Source organism: Aythya ferina (genome assembly GCF_964211825.1).
Source record: "Aythya ferina genome assembly, chromosome: 14".
In the NCBI taxonomy this organism is placed as follows: domain Eukaryota; kingdom Metazoa; phylum Chordata; class Aves; order Anseriformes; family Anatidae; genus Aythya; species Aythya ferina.
In genome coordinates, this window is record NC_140312.1 from 10,848,956 (window position 1) to 10,871,439 (window position 22,484).

Sequence of the window (22,484 nt, forward strand, 5' to 3'; positions counted from 1 at the left end):
TGTTTCCAAGTGCAGTACTAGCCTCAGTGCAGGTCCAGGCAATGCTGGGCATGACCCTAGGGTCCTGTGTTAACGTGCAGGATCACACTACAGGAGGAAAAATACTTCTGCAGCCTGGAAGGCTACCTGGCACCAATCAGCTCCTCCAAGCTGCCTTCCCCAGGGCTCTGAGGACCCAGCTGAGCCCCAGCATAGAGAGATTCATCATTTCCACACAGGGATTTCAGGGTGTTTATTAATCAAGCATGAGCTCCTAGGCAGCTGCACCAGCCAGTTGTGCTAGAGCCCGAGGTGTCATATCCATCCCCAGCATCAGAGAGGACTGCAGCCAGCTGGTCACGGTGCCAGCACCTCCACGAGGCCCAGGAACAGGCCCAGCCACGGCCCAGAGAGTGGAAGCCGGAAAGTCAGATGTCCATCTCACACTGGTCTTGATCTGCAGGGGTAGGGAGGCATACGAGGCATTAGGAGGGGGCTGCCTCAAAGGGAAACATGCAAAGGGCTGGAGGGGGGCCAGGTGAGAGCCCCACGCCCCAGGCAGCGGGGCCTGCTGAAGCAAGGGCCGTGCTGCCTGGGCCGCTCACCTGGCATGGCTTCTTCACTCTCATTCTGCTCCTTGAGCTCCCCCGGCTTGACGAGGCTGCACCGGGCCAGGGAGGTGACACCGGGGATCTGGGGCAGGCAGCAGGGAAGAGTCCTGGCCGCGGGCGAATTCTTGCACTCCAGCAGGAACTTGCGGACGTAGATGATGGGGGTACCTGCCAAAAGCAGGGGGCTGTCAGGCGCTGCTTTCCCCTGGCAGCCCCCTTCCCTGAGAAGCACAGCCTGGGCCTGAGCCTAGAGCAGGGGTGGGACGCGGCGTTTGGCCTTGGTAGAGCCACGGCTGGGTTTGGAACAACAGTGAGGCTTCCTACAGACTGAACACCACCCTGCAGCTGCTCCCAATGCGGTTCCTTCCTCCTGGGCCTCCCAGAGCCTTGGAAGGCACAGTGCAGGGCAGGGGGTGTGGGAGCCACACATTTCCCTGGGGCAGCCCATGCAGTACTGGCCAGCTGCAGTGCTCCAAGCCCAGCCCTGTGGTGCCTGCAGCACTTTGGCCTTTAAACCTGGATGCTTCTCCATCCAGGAGCCGGGGTACAGCCTATCCCTGGGAGCAGAACGGCCCCCAGCAGCTGCAGCAGTGCTGCCAGGAGCCCGTTCCCCAGCAGCGCAGCCCTCAGATGCCAGGCACAGCCTCTGCCTGCTCCCATGGGTTGTACGAGAGCAATGCTGGCCTCTGCAGTGGCTACAGCTTCTGCAGTCCTTACACAAAACATGAGGTTCCCTTTGCCACTCCAGCTAGGGAGGGGAGGCCTGCCAGATGCCAGGGGGGTTGCTGCAGTGTGCCTGGGCAGGGAGGTGCCTGCACCACCAGGAATGAGGCAGAGGGGCACAGCCAGGGCTGCCCAGGAGCAGAAATGGCCAAGGCCACCGCTCTTCACTCAAGATTAAAGTTCAGCTCTCCCCAGCGTGGCCCTGCACACGCAGCCTGATGTAGTGTAGCAGGGGATGGCACCTGGAGTAGGACCGTAGCCATCCGGGGCAGGGAAGCTGCAACCACCCAGGATGGGGCATGAGGAGGTGATGCTGCCCACACCACGGAGCCTCGAGGGGCAGGGGACCCACACACACGTGTGGCAGGGTCCTGGCCCCCCAGGGCTGCTCACCCCAGCAGCACACAGGCTTGCAACAGCCTCAGCCCCACACCCGACACTGACACAGCCCAGTTCTCACACGTGCTTCACAAAACTGGTTTAGGGGCCCTGCCAACCCTTCTCCTTCCAGCTCTCTTGGGCGGCGTCTGATGGCCAGCAAAAAATAACACAGTGCCTACAGCAGAGCTCCGGGACTCTTCACTAATGCAAAATTGAGGACAACTCATTCCGGTGCACACGCTGCTAGGCAGAGTGCCACCCACAGGGCCACAGCTGCAACAGCTCACCCCAGGATCCCCAAGAGCAGATGCCTAAACAAGCACGAAAGCCACTTTACTGGACTGCCATTTTTTTCCTTCTCCATTTGCAGTAGACAACTACTGTTAACCCAAGTGTTTCTCCTTTGGCATTTGCATTGTCAGGGTAGCAGTAACACCAAATATATATACATTTTTCTTTTCCTTCTTGAGTACCTGGTAGAATATCTGAACACATCCAGTATTGTTCCTGAGGTTTATTTGCCTATTGTACTCAGATTCTATTTGTGCACTTCATGTTTTCAGCACTCCTCAACGCTCAGGAGTAACTGGGACAGCCAACACACACCATCACATTATTTCAAGAGTTTACTCCATGCAAATTATCACTGATCCTCTCTTTTGGGTGCTCTTTCCTCATGCTTTTCCTGGGGAAACTGCTGTTGCATGTAAGGAATGGTCAGGAGGAGGAAGAAGGAAGGCAAAGAAGTCTCCATCTGTTCTCTGGTCTAAGAGACCATCAAAAGTGGTCCATTGCATTGGACAGTTTGTGCACTGTAGTTACCTGCTTGAGAAATGGACCAAACATTCAGTGTAGTTACTGCATCACCACTCATCAAAATCAGAAATAAGCACAGGCTGAAGGCAGGAAGTGGAAAACTTCCAAGTGCAGGCCAACTCTGCAATCAGGCTGGGTGGAGAAGGATGGTTCCGCTTAAGTAGTATGCAAAAATCCCCTTCCTTCTTAGGGAAGAGACTTGAGAAGCTCTTACCAGATTTAAAGGGATATAAGAAGTTTAAAATTAATTAATTACGTTTTCTCTGGTAGTAAGTGGTCTCTGCTTTCCTAGTATCTGCTTCTGAGCAGTTAGTCACAGAGTCAGGTGAAGAAGCCAAGCCCTGCATTCATCTATAAGCTGCTGATTTACCTTCTGCAAATTAAGACACCATTAGGCTGCCAAGGTGTCAAGTCAGCCACTGAACAATACCTGATTGTCTCACGCAACCCACCTGCAAAAAGAGCGCTACAAGAAACAGAACTAACCCAGAAAAGACAGATACACAGCCATGTTCACAAGACAAACAAACAATAACTATGACTGGCAGGGGGGAGAACCCAGTGGAGTTCATATCACATTGAAACACCCCCTTCCTTCCCCCAAACCCTACATCCACGTGCTAACGACGTGACTCTGAAAGGATGCACCACTGGTCATGGCAGCTACCAGTGATAGCCACATATATCCTCTTCCAAAATTCTCACACACAACCTATAAATATACTGTTGGCCTTTTATTGAATATTCAGGTATTTCACATTAATACAGGCTACATAAAGTAGAGCCACTATACGACATGAAATTTACCCAGCTGTTCTTTTTATGTGAACAATTATACATGTATTTACCACCCTAGAAGTTTGAAATCATCTTGTTCTCTCCTGCAAGTAGCATCCAGTAGAGTTTAGCCAGCATTAGTTTTAAGTCAGTTAGTTTTTTTAAGTTCAGAATGGCTAAACTAACTGGAGAACAGAATCAGTTGTTTAAGTAAATCAATTTGTTCTTATACAACGAGCAATAAAGTTTTCATTGTTACAGCCCACAGAAAATTGCTTAGTTAGGCACATTATAAAAAATCCCCAAGGTTCTCCAAGATCATAAGGTTTCCCAAACAAGGCTAAAAAAAAAAAAACAAAAAAACAACAGATAGACCCCCTTAAATCAGTTGACGTACTTGAGATGCATGTTTCCAATGTGAGGTGCCCAGGTGCCAGGCCAAATCTACAGCAAGAAATAAAAAGACAAGGCTATTATGAAAACAAATAAAGTTTCCTTTAATAGAATTTAACCACTAGAGGGCATGCTTAAGGCTTCCCCCTAAAATACAACCCAACTGCCAAAGAATGGGAGCTGTCTTCATCTCTGGCCAGGTTTTGACTGACAACCTGCAAGACAACAAGTATGGATGTAAACCCTACCCCTTACAAAGTCTCTTACCTTGTTGTGCTTTTTTTTTTTTTTTTTTTAAAAGAATTCTGGCCGTTTTACCTGAAAGCTGTGGCATGGATAGTGCTATACGCATTTGTAAACACACACTATGGGTGAAAAATCATGCACCATCTCAATTCTACTATCAAAGAACTGGAAAAAGTCACCTAGCTTAATCAAGAAAAACAAAATAAAGCACACCACTGTACAAAACCCCACAGAAGCAAAGGGGGGAAAATGCAATCACACTACCTGCTGAGCATCAGTACATTCTGTTGAATTCTGGACTACTTTGATCATGGGGTTCCAGGCTGGATCTGGAGTATGAAGCCCGTTAAAGAGTGGGCCTCCAGGACCGTCCGCGAGCTGAGGGTGTGACGGTATTAGAGTGCCACCATACATGGAAATTGGTAGGCCCTAAAAGAAAAGAAAAAGAGCATCATCAGAGAACAGTTAGTGGTTAGGGAAGATGACTGTGGTCGTCTTTTCCCTTGCTTCTGCAGTGCAGTACCTTTCATCTTTTGTCACACAACAACCAAACACTTCAGAGATCACATCTGCCTCTGAAATGCTGGCCTAAGAGAGAGGCAAGGACACCACCAGGAAATGTTGAAAATGAAAAAACACGCACCACAACTGATTTGTAGTATTTTAAAAACAATGCAGAAAGCAGTAAAAAAAAAATAAATCAACATTTAGTCAGACTTCAGTTGCAAAGGATTATGCACAAGCATAAACCATGTTCTCCAAGATGACAGAGATGGTTCAAATCCCTGTGTAACATTCACATACTGGTAAGTATTAGCACTGTAAGGAAAGGGACATCACTGCACACCTTGGTAGAATTTGCAATACAAAGACTCTTCAAAGCTTGAGATTCAGGACAATGTACCCATTTTTCTGAAATTACATCTTACAGTGAATTAGAAAGGTGATAACCTCTGCAAAATGCCTTCAGATTACCCCAAAAGCAGGACACAGCAGTTGCACAAAGTGATCTCAGAGTTTCCTCTCCTCACCTCTGCAACACGATGATTTTGCTGCACACAGTGCCACAGCTAGAGGACTGCTACAGCAAAGCCCTCAGGCAGCTTGAGACTACAAGACTCCAAGCTGAATATTTTCTATAAATTACTTAACAGCCATCTAAAATATTCATCCAGCTCAGAAAGAGGAAGCTAAAGAGCAGATTTTGCAATTACAAGACTTCTTTCTTGTGTTCAGATGACTGCTGCTCTACAATTTGGAAGATCCAAAAAGCACATGCCCCGGACATTCCCCCAGTGGATGCTGAGCTGATGATGGCTTGGCAACACTGGTTTGCTTCGAGCTACTTTCCAATACTAACAACAATATACAGACTTATGAGCAGTTCTCTCAGGCTGACACTTCCTTAAGAAAGGTTTGTAGCGTTCACAGGCACGACTTGTATGTTTCAACAGACTCCAGAGCTGAACAAGCCTTTTGATACCACTTCCAACTGGCTGAGTCTCTCAGAAAGGAAACCGAAGAACGATAGAGGCATCTAGTGCCTGAACAAGGGAATATTTGCAATCCCCAAATTCTGTTTTTAAGTGCACCTCTAGGTTTGTGTATCTTTTATAGCCAGCAAAATCAGTACTAGGATGAAAGGAGGTTCAGAACTAGGTACCCTGAGAAATGGTAGAAGACAGACATACTGTACAAATTGTCAAAATAGAACATGCGCCAGTGTAAAAACAGATTTACTCCAGCGTAAATCTGTCTCAACATAAATGCTACAGACTCCTCATGTCTACTAGCACAGCAAAACACCTGAACAGATCAGTGATTTTCCAAAGCGATCAGTTGTTTTCAGAAAAGTAGTGTCATGAACCCTGTCTGTTAGTCTTATACTACCCAAATAACTCCAGCTAATAAATTATTTGGTCATTTAATAGCCCAAACCCAGCCCTCTGTGACTTACCTTAGAAAAATCCACAAAACTATTTGGCATAGGTTGGTGGAAAATATTCGAGGGTGCCACTATTCCAGAATCATCTCTCTCCATCGGCTGATGCTGAGAAAAGGTGCCTGGATCTGACAACTGCTGATGCATTGGATGATTTCCCATTACAGGCTGAGACCAACCTGACAAGCCTTCTGGAAAGGAAGAGATTGAAAATGGACAATTACAAATCGATTGAAGATTCTCTAGAGCGCTGGTGTATACAGCTGCACACATCCCCACATATCCAAAGGCTCCCAGAAAACACATAGTTGCAGAGTATTTTAGGGCTCTACTTTGGGCAAAGGCCGAATTCCCACAGCTTACACATAGTAGGAAGATACCTGCAATTTTTAGGCTATTAACACATTACAAACAAAGCAAAGACGCAAGTCTTAGCAGCAGTGTCATGGCCTCTCACAGGGAAGCTGCTGAAAGCACACCAGTTAAGGCTGTTCCATTTCCTTTGTCGTGTAGCTGTCCGTTATCACGGGAACACAAGAAGTTACACTTTTTGATAGGGACCAAAAAAAAGGGAAAGATGAGAGTCCATTAAGACCAGGGAAGTTTGGAAGCACCGGACGCAGGCCACCTGAGTGCACATTCATCTTGGTTCTCCAGACAAGCAAGGAAGCTATGGAGACTTCTAGTAACTTCAAATTTCACGTGTCCACAGTAGAACCATTAGGATTCAATAAACTTCCAAACATTGTCTGCGAGCATACATGAGCTTTTCTTGTTTGTTTTCCAACACAGTAAGAGTGAGAAACTGAAGTTAAAGGAAATATCTAAGGCATTACCCAAAAATGTAACAAATACAGGGCCATTATGCATTTGTCTTTAGCTTACAAATAGAAACAACCTACAACTCAAATGATGTAGCTCCTCCCTTCCAGAAGAATCCCATGCTATCAGGAAACTGAATGCAAGACTTCAGCTGTTTCTAAGTAATTCTTTCTAAAATGGGACTGTCTAGAACAGAAGTTATCCAATCCTCTTTAAGAGCCATGAGGAGATCAACGTAAAATCATCATCCACAACCATGCATTTCTGGATGTATTAGCTGCACCACAGCTCATATTTTGAAGTGTTGATGGATAATAAGAAGAAACTTGGAGAAAGGCTCTTGGCCTTTCAGGCTAAAGGTCAGACTTGGAGATATATTCCCTTAATAGGTAAAATTATTTATTTTTAAAATTCCATATCATTCAATACACCTAATGACATTTTAAAACTGTTTTCAGGGTTTAACAATTGTACTCAGAATCTAGACTGTGTGAGAATCACCTATACTAGGAGAGAAAGCCACACTTTCATTGACGATTTCTTTGAAAAAACACACCACTTTGATCCCAGTTTTCCTTTTAGGATATACTACATGGAGGTTGATTGGGCTGTGGAACTTTATTCCTCCTCCCACTTTCCCTATCCAACTTCTTTTTGAAATGGAGTATTTCCACAAGGCTCCGCAAGTTTATTCAGGCTATCCCAGACTGTACTGAGTGGACTTACCAGACACACTGTTAACTCCAAACGACCAAATGCCACTATGACCAACGGGAGCCGTAAAGTTGGTTCCTAAGGGCGTAGGCGTGACCGATCCCCCCTGTCGAATTCTAGCGAGTCTTTCTGTCCCGATGGGAGGGGGTACCTTTCGATCTTGATTTGTGTTACCCGTTTTTGGCTGGCCCAAGTTAGAAGGTGCAGAAGCAGCTGAAAGGGGCGAAGACGATCCTGAGGAAACTGATGGAATTGGAGATTCACCTGCTGAAAGAGCATTTCTTTTGCTTAATCACACAAAAAGCACACAAGATAGTGACAGTAAATGCAGTCCTCTCTATCCCCCCAATATTGTCTCAAATCAAATAATAAGGTTTTAAAGCCTTCCTCCCCCCCATCATTCTTCACTCTTTCACAGAATTTCACAGAACTGCTGTTTAAAGTTTAACCCTAAAACAAACATTAACACAAATGCTTTAAGCCATCAGAATGGTGACAGCGTCATGACATAGAAGTGCATCTAAAATAACTAGAAGAAAGAATAAGAAACATGGAAGAGTTTCAGGAAGATATGAAAAAAAAATCAGCCAAAATTCCGTAAATATCTAAGCAGCCTGGTTTTGGTCTCCACCACCTCCAGCAGAAGAGAAACTAAAGACAGCTTCCCAAAGTCAACATATGTAACATAAAAGCGTAACTTCCACCAACTTCAGAAGCGTCACTGACTCTCACTGTGAAATCCAACTTCTTTTGAGCACTCATTTAAACATTTTAGTTCTTACGCTTAGAGTGGCAGTGAAGTTGCATGCAGTGACATGAGAAGTCTCTTCATTTAAGCCTCTGAATCAAAGATCCATATTTTCTGTAAAGCTACTTCCATGTTCTTCCCACGAGGAGGAAAACCCTATGCCCCTATGTTACCCCGGGTGATGCATTAAGAATCCGGAACATTTTAACTAACATGAAAATTCCAGAATATCAATTTAAAAAACAACAACAAAGAAGTTTGCCATGGTTTGAAGTTACACACGACATTTTCACCTAATTTTACACTCATTTAGAGGGGAATCCTAGGTTTGGTACAATCCCTTCCACTCCCCCGCAACTTCATGCCTTCTCCTTTTAGAAGCTATGACTGAATTTTTGCCCAAGTACGTCTTTAGTTATGCTACCAGAACTAGTGACATTTTACACGTTAAGAAACAAATAGGTGGGATTAGCACTTCATCCTCACAACTGCTAAACACAATTGGAAAGCATTTTGTGCATCACTGGCTCATTTCCCCTCAAGTTACAAATCTACTAAGAATTTACAGTTAACTAAGACAGACCCATGAAGTTCCTACATGAATTTGTTGCGCTTGTCCAAGGATGTGGTGAAAAATGCTGTCTGTTAAAGCTGGGAGTCCCAACAGGCGCTGGCCCTTGAAGGTAAACCCGTGCTCCTTGCATGTTTGCTGAAAAGCCTGTCAAAGGACCTGAAGAAGAAGTTGTAGAGCTGTTGGATGGATCTAGAGAGGGTAAGCCTGAAATAAACATAAATTTCATTAAATATTTCTCTCCGGGAACCTGCTTCAAAGCACCAGAGAGAGCTAGTGCTCCAAATATAACTACAGCACCTCATCACCTTCAAGGGTACCTGCACACGGTAAGTTCATATTACAGATGCATGATTCTCCCTCAGACAGAAGCTACCAGAATGAATTTATGTATGTTTTTGTTAAAACTTGAGGTGAAAGCAGAGAAAACAACATTTTGGTCACTGGAAGGAATCGAAGTCCTAGCATGGAAGGCAAAAGAGGAAAACTGGGAGTATAAAAAAAAAAAAAATCTTTCCTTAGAAAAGAGCCATGCAAGTTAAACAGGAACAGAGGGCTCTGTGAAAGTCCTGAGGGAATTAGACAACAATGAAGTTTCACTGCAGTACAGTTTTTGCCATCCCACAGCTACATTCACATACAGGTCAGTCAGAGCATAACACATCCCAGAAAACAGTGCTGATAATCCACAGTGCAAAAGGTGAGGGGGCTGCTCTCTACAGATGTAAGGTGAGGAAGGGTAAGATGGAGAGAAAGTTCAGTCCCACAGTAATGAATTAACAAAAGGTAATTACAGTTTTTGAACAAGCCAAAGCTTTTAAGCACTTTTCCGAAATGATGTGAAAGATTTCATCACACGTTATTACCAGAAAAAAGCATAAGCAGGCATGACCGTGTGTTTACCTGAGTTCTGGGTTTAGTTTCAAGGGCCTATTAAACAAGACTAGTTTCAACACCGTTTAAACATTTCAGAATGACCACAACCAGGACTAGCCTATAATGCCGCAGAGCAAGGCTGAAACTAAGTTCCTACTTAGTTCCTACTTACATCCCCGAAGTCTGAAAACAACAGTGGTGACAGGCAACAGGTCATAAACCTTGCATCTCCTGGATGTGTTACTAAAAGCTAAGTCTCTTTCCCAGTATTAATGCCTGTGCAGGCTGCCTGGAAACGCAGCTCAAGTGATCTTTACCTGCCCAGAGCCTGCAGGCTCTGCTCTAGCACAGCAATAAGCAGACTGCAGCATCTCTAGCTGAGGGGCCCTTCCTCCACGCCTGTTATGGAGCTACCAACAGGATGCTGATCCTAACCCTCCATGCACAAAAGTACATTCTGGAGTAGTCAAAAGGCCCCCATGGTTGTAAGTTCCACCACAAAACAACTGGTTTCCAGCTGGCTGACAAACCACTGAAGATGCTGAGTTTCAAGAACTCTTCCCTGCACAGAAGGGGTAACAGAGCTGAGGCCCGTGGGGACTGCTTGTTTCCTAAATGGAGAACAAGGTACAGATTGCGACAAAGAGAGCTCTTCAGCAGAAGTAAAGGTGCCTAAGTGTGCTTCTTGAATGCTTGGCAGGACAGGGACACAGCTTTCAGAGTGCAATGACTAAACAGTCACAGCAGTTTCGGCACTGCTGTGTATTTTGTACAGGTAGAAGGAGGTGTGACAGCCAGAGACGTGCAAATTCAACAGAGCAGTCACTTTTCAATCTTGCTTTTGTTTTGTCTTTACAGTTGGACTGATGATCTGAGAGGTCTTTTCCAACCTAAATGATTCTATGATTCATTGAAGCAGATGAAGAAAGCTTAGTTTAATATTAAAAATCGCTTCTATGAACAATGACTTAAGATTTCATTCTGATTTCAGTAATGAGCTTTCTGTTTGTGTATTTACCAATGGAATCAGATGCTTTAATATTAAAACTAAGAATAGAACATTTTGCAACAGTGTAATTTGCAGTTACTTCACCCATAAATTTGGGCTCTTCGTTACACTCTGAAAGCATAACTGAGCTTTAAGAGACTGGTTTATCAGCCTCACACAAATTCCGCTCAAAATTCAGTTTACCAAAGGCCCCAGACACTCCTGCAAAAGTTTGTTAACTGCAAGAGCTAACTCCACATTCTGATAAGAAGAAACGATACTTGGTGACTCCTTGTAAAATAGGGAGCCCAGTCATCTCATGCAACTTTGTAGTCCTGCTGCTTTTTAAGCTGACCTACACTGAGTTTGCAATACCTTTTAATGAAGAGCAAGGTCTCAAATCTTTTCTTAAAATGCACAGGAAAAAAAAATAATTTCAGGTCTTCTGTACAGCCTTCCCAAACAGTCTAAGCCTGCCCTCAATCTGTAAACTGCTAGAACAAGAGATATGAGAACACATACTGGACAGAGGGCCATTTCCAGAACCGATCCACAGCCAGCAGGGACACACGCACACACTTCTCAAAGGAACTGGTCAATTAGAGAAAACTTGAGTTTGTTCATCTGTGAACCACCAGTGAAAGACAGGCAGATTTGCAGGACCATGCTTCTGGTACAAGGTTCGTAAGAGAGGTCCTCAGCCTACTGTCCCCTCTTCTTTCCTCAGCAACACGCCTACAAATGTCCCCTTCTCCTTTAACTCCAGTAAATCACTTCTCCTTTTGTGTAACAGACCACATTTAGATTCTGAAATGAGGGTGATCAGAAGTAGCCTAAAGTAGAATGACATTATGAGCCAACAGAGGACCTACCAAGCCAGTCACCAGTCAGGATTTTAGGGGCACATTTTACGTATCTTTCAGTTGTTCTTTATTTTGTAATATCCCAATCAAGTTCCAGACTAGAAGAATTGGGTTACATCTGAATATTTTTGTGCATCAGATGAGAAGAACTTCATGCTTATCTCCCCAAACTCACTGCCCTTGAGTATTTACTTAACTCTTAACTCAGAACAGCTATCTTTAAAATATTTACAGCCATTTAAGTATATAAAAAATATTTTTCCCCCTAATGAAAAACAGATGACACTAACATAAGTGAACAGCAATTTTTTTTTGCTGCTATGTGAAGTCTCTGTACACACAGAGCACATTCATAAGAAAAATGATTGGGCCCCATTTGCCCTAACTTTCCTTCCCCTGGGCAGGGTGTTCCATTAAGAGCCAACATCCAGTTGAGAGCACTGCAGAGAAAGGTGAGACAATGTAAATGCTTCTGGTATCTACTGAGGAGGGCCTGGCAACTCTTCTCGTGGCAGACTATCTGATGAGCAAGGCCCAGTTACTTTAACATCCTCCCTCCCTGTCTTAACTTTGACTGGTTCCGCATATTGAGCTGGGAATGGACATGTTGCAAGAGCTCTAGGTGTTCATGTTCTTTGCAGTGCAGCTACACAGCCCAAACTAGATGTCTAAGAAAACTACAGTGATAGCAAACATCTTGATTTAAACCTGATCTGAGAGAGGTGATCTGGTTTTCAGAAGCCCCGGATATGTTTAAATTAACTGGGATGAACAGGAATGCTGAAAATCTTTTTCATCCGCCACTACATCTTCCCAGTGTCCCCCTTTCCTTTACTCTGAAAGTCAAACTACTGAAATGCCCAAATTCAGCATTCAAGTCCTGAAGCATGAGCTCAAATATCTAACACACGGTGTTAGATATCTTCAACTTCAAAGCAAGGCTCTCCAGCCATCCAGCTTCAAGGCACCATAAATTCATTACAGCAAGAACAAATGGGAGAACGGGGTAGCAAAGAAGAAAATCTCTTGAGGATCCCTTTCAGGCGAGTGGATGCTGCTAGTTACCCTGCACTATCATCATCATTAATAAGAGGATGATGATCTTCGAGGCAGAGTATAGCAGGCAGGGAGCTCACTTCAAGCGTTCCTAACCCATTTCAATGAAAAACACGTAAACTTCAACTACTGCACTTAGGAGTTGAAGGGCAGCAACTTCCTAGTAACACACCATGCAGGAGCACACCAATTTCTCAAAGCATGTAAGCTTATAACAATTTTAAAGAGCACTTGAACAAAACTAGGCTGTATTTGTTACGCTAGTATTCTATAACCTTAATTTGTAAGCTATTTCTCAAACAATTTCAAATGACTGAAGTGTTAACGGTTGGAAAAAAAAAATTCTGTCCGGTGCATGATCTTAGTGACTTACCTACAGGGCTAGTAGAAACCCGCTGGGAAGGTGGCCTGAAACCAGGAGCCTTGGAGTTATCAGGATGCATGTTTTCCACATGTCCTAGCACAGAGTTATTCAGAAAGGTAGACTGAACAGTGAAAGATGGGTCAGCTGCTGCTCGGGTAGAGAGAGGACAGTCTCCCCATCCTTGGTTAGAGGGCACCTGGTTGCTATCAAAAAGACTACTGAAGTGATTGAAGAGCGTTGCTGGCCCAAAGGCAGGAGGCAATGATTTATTTGCTGAGTTAATGTGCATCTGAGAACCATTCATAACGTTCATGGCTGACGAAAGCTGCACCGCAGCAGGTGGACCTTGAGAAGGTGTTATGGGAACTTGATTTGTAACAAAAATAGACTGAGGATCTTGATGTAGGTTTGCATTTGGTACCACTGAATAGAAAGAACCTCTGGACTGCATCCTGTGAGTAACTCGAGGTGCTGGTACAGCTACTTGAGGTAAGTTACTGTTGTCCTGATTATCCGCAACAACTGACCTGGGTGACGCTAAGCTTAAAGGAGAGGGTTCGGAGCTGGAAGAAAAAGGCATCGACATAGAAGGACCGATCTCCGACACGCTGGCTGGTAGTATTTCATCTTGGGCGTTACTTTGTGGCGTGGGGCTGCTGGATGGGTGAGCTTCGGCGACTCCTGAATTGCTGCTAGTCGACATACTGGAACTACTTGCAACTGAAGATGGCACGCACGCATTTCCAACAGGCTGGTCTGGTGGCGATACCTTCTCTTTGGGTGCTGAGACAGCTGAGAAAGAGTCCACTTTAAGTGCAGAATGCTGTGTTTGTGGAGCATTAGAAGGCAGAAACGCTGCAGGAACTTGCCCGTTGTTTGGGGGTGCAGAGGAGGCCGAAGGCAGAGCGCTACATGTGCTTGTCACGGTTGAGATCGCTGTTGCTGCAGCACTCGTCTTAGGAACACAGGCAAACAACTGCTTTCTGACTGAAGAGGGAGTCCGATTACTTGTTACACATAGCGGCTGGGTGGAAGCAACTACTGAAGAGACAGTAATGGGGCAACTAGAAGTAGCTAATCCAGGAGACTCCGTCTGTAAAATATTCCCATTCTGACTACCTACGCGATTTGAACTATTATGCTTAGGAGAGCTGTTTGTGCTGCCAGGGTTAACTGGTCTCACTGGGAATGGTCCCCAAGTGTTTGGCGAAGGTGAAAACGTTCCTCCAAATTGGGCCATAGGTAAGCGAGGGTGCCGGATCTGTTGCATAGTTTGGGCAGCCAGCAAGGCAAAATGTGGATGAGAATAAGCTAGAGGAAGAGACACTGGAAAAGATGAGCGCACATTTGCTGGGACATTCTTGTTTAATTTGTTCGTAGGCTGGAAAGTAGACAGTGTTGATGACTGCGATGTAACGAGAGGTGGTGCTCCAAGAGGGAAGGAGTTTTTGTTTGAAGCAGATGCAGTGCTAACTCCAGATGAAAAGTTTGCATGGATTGATTTGGTACTTGAAGCAGGTGTTCTTATATGAGTTTTAGGAATCAAGTCTTCCAGTTCCTTAGCAGGATCTTGAATAAGGGCATTGATGAGTTGCACTGCATATCGCGTTGACTCAGTACCACCCCTGTATTAAATAGGAACAGATTTGTCTTTTAGAAAAAGTTAAGTGCAGCATTCTGTAGCCCCAATTTAATACTGATCTACAAGTCTACTGCAACTTACTCCAGTAAGTTAATCCTTAAGATAAGCAAAAGTCAAGAAACAACTTTGAATAAGCAGACCTTCAGCATATCTTGGCAGCAGTTATAGGCGTTTTACTCTAGAACCAAGAAACCAAATACATCCTGTCTTAAAAAGCAAACGAAGCTTATTAATAAATGACATTTTGGACTAACTTAAACTTTCACTTCTAGATACTGTACCTTATAGTGATCATTCTCTCTCCATTCTTATCTTTTTGTTTATCAACATCAATATGGGCGCCGGTGACATCCTGAATTGCTGTAATGTTGCATCCACCTCTCCCCATTATTCTAGATACGACAGAAGCTGGGACAGATAATTTCTTTGACCTATATCAGAAAGATCACAAAGTTGTGAAATTTATTTAAACACGTACAAACTCCCTCATTGTCTGCAGCAAAATTTTTAAGTTTCAGGGTAACAAGTGGTTTTCTGCTGGTATTTTGTTCACCCTTTGGAGCCTCTCTAAAAATCCCCCACTCACATCCTCAGTACCTGATGAGGACTCTTCAGAAGCATTTCTACCACCACTGCTGTATCACAGGTGTATGTGCCTCAAACTGCTTCAGAAACATTTTTTTATTTTTTTTAAAATCTTGTGTAACTTCAAAGTGAGACAAAGCCTCAGCTTATTGGCCTGAATTTACATAGGCAGCACTGCTTCAAATATAAAAGGCCACAACTTAGCCACTTTGGTCATTTACAGCTAGGAGAAGGTGATTTGCCAGTGTTTTCCCAGTGATCAGCTCTCTGGTACCTTTTGCATTCACGACCCTTTTAGTATCCACCTCTCTCAGACCTTGACCAAACATGATCCTAAAGTTTAATTGGTGCCACTACACAATGGTGGACACCAGTCTGTTAAATCGTGCAGTTCCGTGATTTAACGAGCTGCCACTATGAAGGTAGCACAGATTTTCAGAAGCAGGCTCATTTTTAGGCCATAACACTGTAACCCATATGCTCAGTGAAACGTCATTTTAGGATTTTTCCAATTCAAATAGTTTTGGTGGGTCAGTGCAGGCATACAGTAGTGGGAAGTCTTTGAATATGATCAGTGCTTGCATCCAGACCCCAGCCAAGGTCTCTCTGGACCACCAACGTCCCCAGACTTTAAAGGCTGGACCTCTCAAGCCCATACACTGCTTTTCAGCTTGCTAGTGATGTGCAGTAGCTCAACACTGAACAATTAGAGGGGATTCAAAGGGGTTTCAGAAACCACTGTGATTGCAGTTCAAGCACCTCTGAACACTGTACAGATCACACACACAGCCCCCCCCCGCCCCCTCCCTAAGGCTGCCAGCTTCACCTAGCTACTCCAGTCCTTGAAAATATTAAGTAACTTGATCCTCATGGAATTACAGAATCACAGAATTTTCTAGGTTGGAAGAGACCTCAAGATCATCGAGTCCAACCTCTGACCTAACACTAACAGTCCCCACTAAACCATTTCCCTAAGCTCTACATCTAAACGTCTATTGAAGACTTCCAGGGATAAATTGTTTCTCAGTTAACAGGATTTAAAGAAAACATTTTATTTTAAACATATTGAAATACATGGAAATGTTCTAAAGCATTAACCTTGTCTTCCCAAGGTATTTTTTCTTTTCCCTTCTGCCAGGAGATGACACTCCAACCCTCCCTTCCCCAGAAACCAGGCACTCAGAGCACGCACCAAGCTCCTATCCCAAGGCTGCATCATACTTTGGGCCCCCTCTACCCCAAAGGCTCCTCACTCAAGCTAGACATCCCAACTGCCCCCTCCCCAAACCAAAGATCCCATCATCACCCATCTTTAAAGATAGCTCCACATTACACAGGGCTCTTTAACCTTGGTCTCCTTTCACCCCAGCCCACTAAGAACCCCATGCCACCACCCACAAAGATGTCTCTCTCCCAGCAGAGTTCACCACAGCACCCAGGGGCCCTGCCCACCCAACACCCACTGCTGTTTCCCTCCCTACCCACCAAGCTCAGTCATTTTTTAACCCTGAGAAGTGCCCAAAACAGTACCTTTTTGCTCCTGAACAGCAGCGTCCTCCTCTCTGCAGCTGAAATTGCTCAATTGGTGTTGGCTGCAGAGTGTTGCTAGGGGGAGGGTCTTTCAAAACTCTGCCTACTTGCCTGTCAGGGGTAGAGGGGATGCATTCATCGGTTACTTCTTTGATAGACATCCCTTCTAGCCGGGGGGGGACTAGAGAGAGGGGGGAGAGGAGGAGGAGGAGGAGGTGGAGGTGAAGGAGGAGAATTCCCACTGTTGAGCCTGGGAAAGGCTTTAGGAGATGAAGGCATGCAGCTCCCAGGCATTTTGCACCCACATCTATAGTCACCAAAATGCTTTTCGGCTGCTCACATGCTTTGCTGGTCAGGCAGGGCACAGCAAACACTGGCACCAAACACTTTATGCACACATTCTCTCTTTGTGACAAGACCTGAGCCCTCGGGGATTAAGAAAGCTCGGGTTTTGGATGTTATTTCTAAAACTCTAGCATCTCCGCAGGACAGCAGACAATACCCAACAAAGCAGTTAAATTGAGCCTATGAGACTCAGGAGACACAGGAGGAGAGATGGAGCAGCTCCGGGGTCAATGGCGGGGTCTGTGTGCAGCCCTGGAAAGGAGCCAGCTGCCTGTTTCATGGTTTCATGCCTGCACGACTCACCAAGTGGTGGGCAGTCTGCGACCACACAAGGTCATTGTCACAGCAGAGAACCATATTTGTGAATGCAACAAAAGGCAGAAGACTGAGCCAACTCTAACGGTTCAAACGCTTAAGTGGTCAGATTAAAACCCTCCTTTTTGCTTTTCATAAAAAAATTGTGACTTCCGCTAATCTGGATGCATTAAATCTGCTGTATGATTATTTTCTTTGCACACAGCCTAAAATTCTCTAAAATGAGGTATTTGGTCACTACCACTGCAGAAAAGAAAAGCAGAAGTGCACCTAAAGCACCTGACACTTGTATGTTCATGCCGCATTCCTTTATTAAAAAAGGAAACAAAACAAGAAAGCCAGATGACAATTTCTAGTTAAAAGTAGCAGACCTAATGAAGATTACAGAAGAGATGCTGTGTGGCTAATAGCCAGATAATAAAAATCAGTGTTATTTTCAAAGGGAAAGAGTGCTTTACAAAAGTACAAATTAGTTGTAAACATTTTCCAGCACCCAAATTAAGCTCACAAAAAAGTTTCATTGGAATCAGGGATTGAAGTCACCATCCAAAACACAACTGAGGTTTAGCCTTGCAGTGATCATCCACCTGCCCTCTACTTCACCAACATTATTCCACCTTTAGTTCATTTGTGATCATCTGCCTTAGGGACTTTTTGTTACCATTTGTCCCCTGCCCTTTTATCTTATCCCCACATCCTTTATTCCGCTGAAGCCACAGGTGATGAAAACCTTCATGCCACATGAAGTGTTTGTGTCATACTGACATTAACTTAGTAAGGGGTAACTACAAATTAGGACTGCAATTTTTCATGGCACTGCAAGACAGAGGATTTTTTTAAAATAAATTATTACACTGAAATAACTAAATGAACCTGATGGACATTCTATATTTGAGCATAATTTACAAGCTAAATAAAATGTTGAAACAGTTCTTAAACACAGAATTAAAGTCTTTACCTTCTGACCACTTCTTTCCAGCCTTCTTCTCTTTTCTGGCCTCTTTTTGGACTAGTCAGATTCAGCTTTACACTTGGAGAGCTCAGAGGCAGGGAAACAGGCTTGTATGCAGTTGACAAAGAATTTGAATTACCTTCACCATCAAGTCTGGGAACAGAAATGTATGATTAGAAAATACAGAATGATGACACCAGCATTATAGCGTACATCTCTGGAACGTGGAACTTCCCAACTGCTTTCATTCCTTCCCCCGCCCCCCACCCAAACCACTGGCTGACTTAAGTAACTTGTCACATTTTAGTCCACAGCCTCTACCCTTTCTTCAAGAAGCGGAGGCACTAAACTGAATGAATTAATACCAGAAGTACTAAGGACATCATCTATAAAATAGTTTATTACAGGTGGTACACAACCACTTAAGGTACACCCTGATTATGTGTTCTCTTTTTTGAATAGCTTTTTAATAAAAGGTACTTCGAGAATAATGTTGCTTTCTTACTAGGTACTTGAAAATGTCTCCAATTTTCATCTCTTATTATTACAGATTGCCCAGAAAGTAGTAAAATATTGGATAAGTGTTTTTACACCTTCAAGACCCCATTTTATGAAAGGGTAACCAGGGCACAGGTATTTCAGGATATTTAACTCCCAGTAAAGTCAATTTGAAAGCATGTATGCAAACATTAGCTGTACTAAAACTGCAACAGCAGCCTAGTGATATGAACAGTGCAAAGTTTGGATGAGAGAGAAAAAGGGAAAGAAGGACAGATAAACTCTTGTAGGCTAACTGATCTACATGAAGGTGAAAGAAACGGTTCTGGTGGCTCACAAGTTCATCTGCAGCACTGAAACACAGGTGATCTCTAAAATCTTGTAAGTCTTATAAAAATTTTAAAAAGTTATAAAATTTTGTGTGTCATAGTTATAAGACTAAACTTAACTGATTCGGCCAAGCAAATCTACAGCACAAGTGGAAAATATTTGAATTATAACAGCACTGTCACAGACTTGTCTATGACCCAAGAGAAAAAGAATTCAGGAAGAGAAAAAACTTAAGACATTTTTTCAGAAAAAGTCTGCCCGGTGCAAGAGCCAAAGAGCACCTGCAGAAGTTAAACATCCTAGCTTCATTTTAATTTATATACTGTCTTGTTTTGTTGTTTTGGTTTCTTAAGTGTAATTCTAACAGAAGCACCACTCCTTTCTTCAATATAAGGAGTTAGAAGTACACATTTAGTTAATCCTGCTTCAGTGTACAATATTCAAAGGCTTTTGTAGATCTTGGACAAAAGGTTCAAGGCAGAATCAGTTTATATTCATAAAATAGAACATAGGCAGAAACCAATTTCTAATACTGGTATAGAACATTAGAGACGTTCTCCCTTCCCACAACCCCAAGGGCTGACAAATCCACTCAATTCTGCACCTAATTTTAATCCTGAAGGGAAAAAGAAAAAAAGCTGAGAGCCCAACTTCTCAGCCAAGTGCCTCAATCAGTCTGGCAACTGCATTTTTGCTTGCTGTGTTTTTTGATCCCATGTTTGCATTCTTATTGAAATTGGGTTTTTAGACAGGTGTCCTGAAGATTGACCCATGTAACCCCTCTACCTCACTTAATGCCAAGGGAAAAAAATATATATGGAGATCAGGCTTGTACTACTTACATGTCCAAGTTATAGTGGAACTTTTCGCAAAGATAACAAATTTAGATTGGATCTGAGCTTTTTGGTTCAAACCAACCTGGTCTTATAAAGGTTAGTTATTAGCTCATTCACTGGCAACTTGATCTTCCAAACCATTCACATGGCCCTTAGACATTCCCTGAGTTCTTTTGACTCTTACCTCTGGCTCGACAAGGTTAAGTCAAACTGGCCATCAACCTGACAGTTGAAATGCTCAGAGTCCTCAACGTCTTCCCTCCTTAAAACAAAGAGATTGCAATTCAAATGAGTTAATGATGAAACCAGAAAACAATCAAGAGGTAACTAACCCTTGTAACTAGATTATGAGAAAGGCTGGCTTTTATTTTTTAAATTTCCAGTGTATTTACTCTAAAATCTATTCAAATGAAGTTACCAATTTAGCACAGGTATTTAAAACAGCGCAGAGAAAACTGGCTGTTCTGACAAAGTGTACTGGGTCTGGCCAGGTACAACCACCACACAAAGTAGTATTAAAAACCAGTCAGCAATATCAAAAATTTTATCTTTAGTGTTCTAACAAGGCTGCAATCAAACTTGACAGAGTGATTTAACAGGAAAGCAAACAATCTTAAGATTATGGGAATGTACCAAATGGCGTAGGGCCTGAGCTACAGAAAAATTTACATTGGCATAGGTAAAACACAGTGAAACAACAGGGAAGCAACAAGAAAGTCTCACCTTGTTGGTGTTTTTGAAGCTGAAGCGCTCGTTTTTTCTTCCTGAGAAGGGATAAGCAACGAGGCATAGCGCCGCTCAGAGGAATTTGTATCCATTGTGAAGTTCAACTCCTGGCTTTTACCTCCACTGCTACTTTCACTATTGCAATCTGTGCTATCCAAGTTATCTGAATCACTATTCCCACTCGCACCACCACCTCTTGGCTCTCCATTTATTTTATTTTTATCTGCTTTTTGCTGTGCTAGAGATATATGCTGATCTGGCAAAATAATCTGCATATTCTGAGGAGTCTCTTTTGTTTTATTTTTCTTATTTTTTCTATTTGTGCTGGGAGTAGTCACCACATTAGCTCTCTTTTTCCCAAAGGCATTTGTGAAAGTAGCTGAAGTTGCAGAAATTCCAATTGTAGTCGTCGTAGTTGCACTAGGAGGCTCTATAGGAACTTCTTGCTCCACTGAAAGAAAAAGATTTGATATACAGTCAAAAATCACAAAACATAGGAATCAGTGCCCCTGAAGATACTCCAGCTGAAGTTATGCTCTTTGATGAGTTGTCAGTATATTTGCACCACATACAGCTGTAAAATCTCCAAGAAGGTAAAAGCTTTGGGAACATAGGAGGAGACCAAAAAAAAGAACAAAGCAGATTTACCTAAAACACAGACAACTGCTCAGTCAAGTTTCTGACAGAAGGAGTAAGATCCAGGGCAGAAACTATGCAACAATGTCACAGTACCCAAAAAAACAGCTTCCTAAGATTCACTTTTAACCACTAGGTGGTTTAAAAAAAAAGAAAAAAACTGCAAAAAACAGGCAACCCCAACTGTATTGTTCACAGAAACACTTGTTCTTTACCTTCATCATCATTTTCTTCTTCATCATCATCTTCTTGAAGTTCTAGAGTTTCTTTAGGTTTGTTTTCTTCATCTTCTTCTTGTTTTCTCTTTTGTTCCTCTTTCTTCTTCTTTCTCTTTTCCTTTCTCTTCTCTCTTTTAGCAGCAAGGGCTTGTTTTCTGCTTTCTTCTCTTGACTATGTAGGAAAAAAGTATTAATATATAAACATTATGACAAAAACTAAATTATAATTCCTACAAAGTGGAGTTGGGGAGAAAGGAGAGGAGAGCAGGGTGAACAATAATGATTCAGTATGTGACGGTCATCATGCAGAGACTAGACAGACGTCATGGAACAGGACTAGCTGGTCTCAAAAGCTTCCAAAGAATGTCAGTAAAATGCAGCTACACAAGAGACGATATAAAAACAATTTTACTGGAAAGCCAGAAAATCTCTCATTATCCTTTCTCAAAAAAACATTTCACAGTGTCGCAAAAATACTGATGAGATTACCACCTTTGACTCAACAGTATCCTAGAATACTTTACAGAAGAAACTACTATAATTTTTCCATTTTAATCACATTTTTAGTATATGGGATCAGTCACAGCTACGCTATACTGTAGCTTTGTACAGCAACTGATAGATGTTAAAAAAAGTCAGCAATCTCAGAAGATTTAAAAAAAATGAATATGTAATTGTCCGAGACATCCCTCACTAATGAAATAGTATGAACTGTTCATCAGCAGTTCTAAGAGCCTCCAATTAGAAAGCCTGTTAAAGAGTATTTCGGAAGCCTCTGCATTATTCCCGGACACTTATCAATACTCTCAGTGAGGAAGAACTTGACTTTTCCCCACTATCTGCTCAACTCCATTGAGCTCATCTGACACGCTCTCTTTTGCAAACCTGATTACAGGTCCTTACAACACCTACGGACTATATTTCACACTGTATGCAACATACCATGTATCACACCACCAGGACTGAAAATCTCCCTTATTCAAACTTACCAGCCGTGCTGA

General features: G+C 43.2%; 1 protein-coding gene across 16 annotated transcripts in view; it reads right to left on the reverse strand.

Moving 5' to 3' along the window:
* Positions 1-217: 217 nt before the first annotated feature.
* Positions 218-22,484, reverse strand: part of LOC311444767 (ankyrin repeat and KH domain-containing protein 1-like) — a gene marked incomplete at its 3' end in the record, with an annotated part of 113,908 nt that continues 91,641 nt past the window's right edge. For 3 of the 16 annotated variants that reach the window (XM_084536154.1, XM_084536139.1, XM_084536145.1), the window contains 14 exons: positions 21,481-21,655; positions 20,627-21,080; positions 20,088-20,165; positions 18,246-18,392; positions 16,628-16,738; positions 14,794-14,943; positions 12,880-14,495; positions 8,736-8,930; positions 7,417-7,671; positions 5,884-6,059; positions 4,191-4,355; positions 3,685-3,731; positions 585-758; positions 218-436 (listed from right to left, as the gene is read on the reverse strand). In XM_084536154.1, coding sequence (XP_084392280.1) covers positions 605-758; positions 3,685-3,731; positions 4,191-4,355; positions 5,884-6,059; positions 7,417-7,671; positions 8,736-8,930; positions 12,880-14,495; positions 14,794-14,943; positions 16,628-16,738; positions 18,246-18,392; positions 20,088-20,165; positions 20,627-21,080; positions 21,481-21,655 — 3,723 coding nt within the window. Of the gene's footprint in view, positions 437-584; positions 759-2,057; positions 3,732-4,190; positions 4,356-5,883; positions 6,060-7,416; positions 7,672-8,735; positions 8,931-12,879; positions 14,496-14,793; positions 14,944-16,627; positions 16,739-18,245; positions 18,393-20,087; positions 20,166-20,626; positions 21,081-21,480; positions 21,656-22,484 lie in introns of those variants that run through there. The other 13 variants (XM_084536150.1, XM_084536155.1, XM_084536144.1 and 10 more) reach the window with 11 other exon arrangements.